This window comes from Miniopterus natalensis, chromosome 20 (assembly GCF_054644295.1).
Source record: "Miniopterus natalensis isolate mMinNat1 chromosome 20, mMinNat1.hap1, whole genome shotgun sequence".
NCBI lineage: Eukaryota > Metazoa > Chordata > Mammalia > Chiroptera > Miniopteridae > Miniopterus > Miniopterus natalensis.
The window spans coordinates 21,474,724-21,482,087 of record NC_142100.1 but is presented as its reverse complement, the minus strand read 5'-3'; the positions used below and the strand labels follow the sequence as shown (position 1 = coordinate 21,482,087).

The window sequence follows — 7,364 nt, the reverse complement described above, 5'->3', positions numbered from 1 at the left end:
ATAAAATTTGTGGAGATAGAAATGTTTGAAAATAAATGAGAGGGTAGCCCTAGCTGCGGTGGCTCAGTTGGTTGAGTGTCCTCCCATGCACCAGGAGGTCACTGGTTGGATTCTGGGTCAGGGCACAAGCCCCGGTTGTGGGCTTGATCCCCAATAGAGGACATGCAGGAAGCAGCTGGTCAATGTTTCTCTCTCTCTCTCTTCCTCTCTCTCTTTAAAAATCAATAAAAACATATTTTAAAAACCTGCTATAAAAAAAGAAAATAAATGAGAGGGTAAACCTGGTTGATCACTAGGTTCCCTTTTGGCTTAAGAACTGATCAGCCACAGAGGCCCCACCAAACATGGAATTTGGCATCCCAAACTTAAAATGTGAATTTTCTTTGACCCAGTAACTCCACTTCTAGGATTTTATACTAGGGAGAAAACAACCAACCAAATAAATACTTGTAAGGTACATGTAAAAGAATACATATTGCAGAGATATTTCTAGAACATAACAGTGAAAACACTTTAGATGTTGCTAAATGGGGGGCTGTGTTTGTAAACAAGCCACAATCCACACAATAGAATCCTGTGCAGCCATTAAGAATGTTGCTGTAGTAATTTATCTATAGATATGACGGAAGGAAGTGAAGAAAGGCAAGTGACACAACAGCATGTATGTATAATTTGGCCCCATTCATACTGAATACATACTTTCATATGCACATATTCACATATATATATACACATATATACATATATGTGTACATATATGTATATATGTGTGTGTGTGTATATATATATGTGTGTGTGTGTGTGTAAGTCTGAAAGGAAATACAGTATGATGTTCATTGCTTTGAAGTGGTAGGCCCATTAAAGGTATTTGCTTAATTAGTTAATTTTATGATTTAAGAAAATAATTTCCCAGGAATCTTGTTTGGACCAAGTTGGGGGGTCGAGAATCAAATATATGCACAAATATATTTGTTCGTAGAGCAACATGCTCAAAAGTTCGCTCAGGCCCTTCCAACCCTGCCGTTACCCAAACAAGTGAGCATGCGCGAAACTACGGGGGGGCCGGGCCACCGGCTGGCTCTAGGCAAGGCCTTCCCATTTCTGAATTGAGAAAGTGGCGCAAAGAGTCATGCAAAAAGGTGGGGGGGAAAAATCAACTGCGTTTCTTGAAACAACTGTCTTGCAAGCCGAGCCATAGCTCCGGGGTCCTCGGGGACCACGGGTTGCAGGTCCCGCCCCCGCCCCCGCCCCCGCCCCCGGCCCCCGCGCAAAAAGAAAGGCACCGCGCGCTGCACGGACGCGGGCGCGCGGCGGCCTCTGCGCATGCTTCCCACCGGCGCCGCCCCCGGCCTGGCGGCGAACCGCCCGCAGTCGGTGCCGCGGTCCCGTCCAGCGTCTCCCTGTCGTCCTCCCCGTCGGCCCCGCGATGCCGGTGGATCTCAGCAAGTGGTCGGGGTCCCTGAGCCTGCAGGAGGTGGAGGAGAGGCCGCAGCACCCGCTGCAGGTCAAGTACTCCGGGGCGGAGATCGACGAGCTGGGCAAGGTGCTGACGCCCACCCAGGTACCGCGGGCCTGGGGCGCAGCCGGGGGGCCCGGGCGCTGCGGGCAGTTGGCGGGGCGGGGACCGGGCGGACATTCCAGCCCTCTGGCGCCCGATCCACCGAGGGGGGAGGAGGTCGCGGTGCCCACGCTACAGGCCTGAGGTTACCCGAGCACCGGGAGCTCCGCCCTTGGCGGGCGGGAGCAATTACTCCACTTTCTCGGGACTTCTAGGCACAGGCGGGGTGTAGGCCTGGAACGGCCGGGACCGCGGGGAACGGGCAGGGAGGCGACCCTGCCCAGGAACGACTTGGCCTTGGTCGCACCCCAGAGTCCCCCCACCCGTCTCGGGATTTGAGGTCTCATTTTGGGGAGCGGAGGCCCCACCCGAGGACATGTGACGCATTATGTAACCGGCGACCGTCAGTGCCCAGCCTTTGTGTAGCGGATCAGAGCGCGGTGGTGGCTGTTGCAGGGAACGCTCGAGGGCAGCGGGCTTTGTTCTACTGTTTGGCCTCCGACGCCCGTGGTAGAGGCGGGACCAGGTCCTGGTGGCTGAAAGTGGAGAAACCTGAGTGCCGACGAGGAGAGCTGTTAGTCACGAAGCCCCGGGCAGTGGTGTGATTCAAACCTGCTACCTATGACACTTTCTTGTTTTGGGTGTTTCAATATGAAGTGCCCATCTGGCAGCCTCCCTTTTCCCAGGCTCAATTGTCCAAGTCTCCCCATCTCGGTTTTCTCCTTTTCTGTACACTTAATTCAGATTTCACTTTAGCAGGCCCCAGGTAACCTCCTGGTCATCAAATCTGGAGACCCTGTCGTTTCAGACAGTGTAAGGTTGTTGTTAAAGAGGACTCAGCGCCAGGGTTGAAATCCTGACCCCAGTCTTTCTGTTAATAACATGCTAGGATACCAGCCTTATCGTGTTGTTGGGACTAAAGTAAATAATGTAAAGAGTACATGAGACTTCAGCTTCTGATGCTTAGTAGTCAAATACACTGCAGCTTTTATTAATAATCTACTCTGTTGGGAATCTGAGTGTTGGTTTCTTTAGCATCCCTGACTTTTTAAACTCCAAACTGGTTCCTTCCTACAGGTCAAGAACCGGCCCACCAGTATTACATGGGATGGCCTTGATCCAAGTAAACTATACACCTTGGTCTTGACAGACCCGGATGCTCCAAGCAGAAAGGACCCCAAATATAGGCAAGTTGGTGAACTGTGGGCCATCCACATATGAGCTGGTGCTTCTTGTGCTGTGTATGCCCTTCACTGGACGTGCTGTGCCAGTAGACCCGGTTTGGGATGTTCATATACCTGCTTAAGCCAGAGTGTGCATTTCTGGCCTCTTCACTTCCTAGGTGGGAGACCAGAAACTGCAGCTGAGAGACAGATCTGCCTGTGGCCTGTTTTTGTACAGCCCATGAGCTAAGAATGGTTTTTACATTTTTAAAAATATATATATCTTTATTGATTTCAGAGAAAGGAAGGGAGAGGGAGAGAGGTAGAAACATCAGTGATGACAGAATCATTGATCAGCTGCCTCCTGCATGTCCCCTACTGGGGATTGAGCCTGCAACCTGGGCAGGTGCCCTGACTGGGAATTGAACAGTAATCTCCTGGATGCTAGTTCGATGCTCAACCGCTGAGCCATGCCTGGCTGGACGGTTTTTACATTTTTTAATAATTGGGGGAAACATTGAAGAAAAAAGAATACAGCGTGACATCTGAAAATTAAGTGAAATTCAAGTTTCAGTGTCCATAAAGAAAGGTTTCTTGGAATACAGCCATGATAACTTATTTAAATCTTGTCTATGGCTGCTTTTCATACTACAGCCAGGAAGTCAAGTTATTGTGACAGAGACAGTAGAGACTGCAAAGCTGAAAACATTTACTCTCTGGCTCTTTATAGAAAGTTTGCAGACAATCTCAGAGGGAGGGAGGTGCTGGGTCATCTCTTTCGCAGACACCTTAGGTTTGTGATGGCCAAGAAAGTAAGACTGGCCTGTTCATCACTGCCTCCTGGCACTGAATGTGGGCTTCATGCATGTTTGTTGGCGGTGCAGTGAGTGCGTGCTAATTTCCCATGGTGTTGATTGGCCCTGTAACCTCTCATAGGGAATGGCACCATTTCCTCGTGGTCAACATGAAGGGCAACGACATCAGCAGTGGCACAGTCCTCTCCGATTATGTGGGCTCTGGGCCTCCTAAAGGCACAGGTTAGTAAAGGCTGCTTTTAGAGGGATGTGGGAGGGGAGCCTGGGTGCACATTAGGATTGGCTGCAGATTTTAGTCTGATTGTTAGAGCTTTATTTTTATTCCCAAGAGCCCTTACCCTAGTGGAGGTTTCCGGTAGTGTAGTTCAGGCAGTAGAATCATGTGGCTAGAGCCTTGGGTTCTTGTTAGATGGTCTGTTAGCATTGCCTCTAGGCTGCTAAGCCTTTAGTAAGCAGGGAAGTGTGCTGAGAAGATACCAAGGAAGCATTCTTGCAGAATGCTTGACATGGCTTCCTAGAGGGGGCTGCACATAGATTGAACACAGTTAAACCATCTGTTTTCAACCTTGGCCCTGTGGGATCTGTGAGCTTTTAGTTTCCATAAAAGATCTCAGAAATGATTGTAGTTTCCAAATTATTAAAAATTGACTTCTTTATAGCTTCCCTTTTCTCTCAAAAATCTAGTGCTGTATTTTGAAAACATTTGAAAACATTCAGCCCTCTCATGCATTCATAAAAAGGAAGGTACAGGTAGGTCTTTCTCAGGGATCTATTAAGTTCTCTAGGGCAGTTATAAAATGAGGCAGTTTAATTATGGTAAGTACACACATGAGAATAAAGCAATTCTCTCAAGTAGGAACTGTGTTCTCATTAACAAAAAAAGCCTCAGTAACTCACTTTTTTTTTGTTTTACTTTTTCCCCATATTCTTTTAATAAGGTGTAACTTAAATATAATAGAGCACACAGTTTAAACAGTGAATACTGATCGATGCATGCACCTTTTTAAGTTACCTTTTCCCAAAGCTAGCCATTTTCTGACACCTCTCTCCACGATTACTTTTGTATTCATAGAAGTGATATGCGGTATGCATTTGTTTTGGGTGATTGGTCTCTTTCACTCGAGATCATGTCTGAGATTCATCCATGTTACTGTTCGTATCAGTAATTTATTCCTTTTCCTTGAGAAGTGGGATTCCAGTGTGTGGATATACCCCAGTTCATGCAGCCGTTCTCTGTTAATGGGCATTTGGGCTGTTTCCGGTTTGGGGATATTATGAATAAAGTTGCTGCACACATTCAGGCCCCTTGTCTCCCAAGGAATTAAGTCTTGGAGGTAGAAAGGTCTTGTTCTCCAGTAGCCTGTGTAGGCATGATTGTGGTATGACAGGCACCTGGTCAGGGATTTGCTGTGCCCTTCATCCATTTCTCTCCTATTTTTTATGTGCCAGGCACTAAGTAGGGTAGGTTCTAGGGTGATTATGGTCAACAGGACAAACACTGTAGCTTTATGGGACTCTCTTTCCAGTGAGATGATGAAATTAAAAAGAATTTCAGATAGCCATGTTACTGTGAACTGGAGTAAAATGGGCGTCCTCGTGGCACTGGTGGGAAATGGCTGGTGATCAGCTCCTCCTGGAGGTGGGCGGGAATCCTGGAGTGGATGAATGGGGAGCAGAGAGCTGTAAGAGGGGTGGGCCAGGGCCAAATCCTGTAGTCCTTAGAGGCTACAGTGCAGGGTGCGGACTTGAGACCAGTTGCAGTGGAGTGACCCTGGATGGTTTTCAGCAGGTAAGGGACTCATTCTTCCTGTTTGGGTTCTCAATGTCCTTGTAAATGGGATGATCTGGGTCCCTCCCAGTTGGCACATTCTGTGAAAATGGATGATGTCTCCATCGGATGCCTAGCTGTGCGTATATCTTCCCCCCTGCCTCTCCCTCCAGGCCTTCACCGCTACGTCTGGCTGGTTTACGAGCAGGACAAGCCGCTGAAGTGTGACGAGCCCATTCTCAGCAACCGATCTGGAGACAACCGTGGCAAATTCAAGGTGGCGGCTTTCCGCAAAAAGTACCAGCTTGGGTCCCCAGTGGCTGGCACGTGTTACCAGGCCGAATGGGACGACTATGTGCCCAAGCTCTATGAGCAGCTGTCTGGGAAGTAGGGGAAAGTCAGGAGACAGACATCGCCCCGGGGGCCCCAGCCAGTGTTCTCAAGTTCCGCGATGCATGTAGATCTCTCCTCTTCCCTGTCCCCATTCCCAAGGGCGAGACCTGAGCAGATAGTGGTGTAGGGTGCCTTTTCCTTCTGTTTACCCTTTATGATTGTACAGGGTTAAATACCCTGGTTTATGTTTTGATCAACTTTGAACTCCATTTTGGGGGCTATTTCGGTCCTGTGATGGTCATCAGATTGTTAACATAAGGACAGCAACCCAGAATTTAAAGGAGAAAAAATTTAGGTAAGAAGAACAAGTCTACAGTAATAGTGTAGACTCATTGCCTCTGCGTTTGTGAGCCCGAATCCAGAACTGTGCATGGTGGCATATTCTGGGATGTGTTTTCACAGCCCTGCCTCTCACCAGACAACCAGAAGCTGGCATATCCACTAAGCCCCAGTATGGTACATCTCAGATTGGTTACTAGGTGGCAGTATCCTGTTCTCGCTCCTTTGAAGAGCAGTACTGGAAAAACCAATAGGGAGAGTCACTTTCCTGTGGAGGCACAGCCGTCTAGATGAGCTGCAGGGCTGAGTGAGTGGTTATCAGAAATCTGTTAGTCTGTATCTGTTAAACTGATCACCCTTCATTGGTGTAACAGAAGCCGGAGTTGCTGAATGTTGTGTTAATTCTGTTTGCTTATAGTTGAATAAAAATAAAAAACATTGTATGAACAAACTGGGCCTCCAGATTTTTGCCTTTTTGGATATGGGGTTTCAGAAATGTGGGATGTGAAGAGTGAATACTCTTCCTTGAAGGGTGAATATCCCCTTTCCCTTGCCAGCGGAAACAACTAGGAGTTGATTCAGGGACCATACAGAGGGCTCACACTTACACACGTGCCATTAAACTATAGCAGGAACAACCATTTAAACTTGAGGGTTTTTTTAAAGAAAATCACAAAGCTTAAAGCATCTTTGCTTTTGTAAGTGGTGCCCCATGATGTAGCTGTGTGCATATACTATAACAATTGGCTAAGGAATAGCCTACACCTCTCCTTATTCTGATTTATAATCCACATAGAATCAATACCAAAGGGGAAGGGGGGCAATAGATCATTCACAACAGTCGATGTACCAAAACAAAGGAAAGGGGTTTGAAGGTCCATATCACTGACCTGGTCTGTGATGGAAACAGGGATCCTGAATTAGGCCTGGCAGGTGCCAAGCAGGGGTGGGCTTTCCCCCACCTTTCACTGCTGTACTTCTCTGGAAAATTGTTAGAAACGTTGCCTCATATGATCTCTGGGGGCAGATAAGGGAGAGTAATTTTTTTTAACTTCAGGGGTTTAAAAATCATATTTTATAAAACAAAAGTTGTACAGAAAACAACAACCCTGCTGACCTTAAAGATAAGTGTGAAAAGTATTGCACATGGTTAGACAAGGCAAACAGTACAGGAAGAGAATGCTTTTCCTCTTCCTGTCTGAATTACAGTTTCCAGTTTTTTTCCAGAGGGAAATGTAAATATTGATAACAGTATATTTACATATTTATCCTTAAAAAATTAGAGTCTTGGTATACAAAAAGCAAGACAGTTTTGCTCTGTCTTTCCCCAGCTAATATACCTTCATGCAGCTTACCTTCAGTTAACACATCAGCACAGTTCATGTCAT

The 7,364-nt window shown here is 47.1% G+C and overlaps 1 protein-coding gene across 3 annotated transcripts; it reads left to right on the top strand.

Moving 5' to 3' along the window:
- Positions 1-1,341: 1,341 nt before the first annotated feature.
- On the top strand, positions 1,342-6,427 carry PEBP1 (phosphatidylethanolamine binding protein 1). Of its 3 annotated transcripts, none has more exons than XM_016201615.2 (4): positions 1,342-1,543; positions 2,636-2,745; positions 3,658-3,758; positions 5,478-6,427. In XM_016201615.2, exons 1-4 carry the CDS (start codon positions 1,427-1,429, stop codon positions 5,693-5,695), a joined length of 546 nt encoding a protein of 181 aa, XP_016057101.1. In that variant the 5' UTR covers positions 1,342-1,426; the 3' UTR covers positions 5,696-6,427. The 3 variants fall into 3 exon arrangements, with proteins under 3 accessions (XP_016057101.1, XP_016057100.1, XP_016057102.2); XM_016201614.2 differs by having other exon boundaries at positions 1,342-1,561; XM_016201616.2 differs by lacking the exons at positions 1,342-1,543; positions 2,636-2,745 and adding an exon at positions 3,054-3,514.
- The last annotated feature ends 937 nt before the right edge of the window (positions 6,428-7,364 follow it).

What these genes read in the sequence shown, in the direction of transcription:
- PEBP1 (XM_016201614.2), top strand. Translation starts at nt 1,427, where the DNA reads ATGCCGGTGGATCTCAGCAAGTGGTCGGGGTCCCTGAGCCTGCAGGAG. An exon ending in AGAAAGGACCCCAAATATAG is followed by an intron (nt 2,746 to 3,657) that starts GCAAGTTGGTGA and finishes AACCTCTCATAG; the next exon opens with GGAATGGCACCATTTCCTCG. An exon ending in TGGGCCTCCTAAAGGCACAG is followed by an intron (nt 3,759 to 5,477) that starts GTTAGTAAAGGC and finishes CTCTCCCTCCAG; the next exon opens with GCCTTCACCGCTACGTCTGG.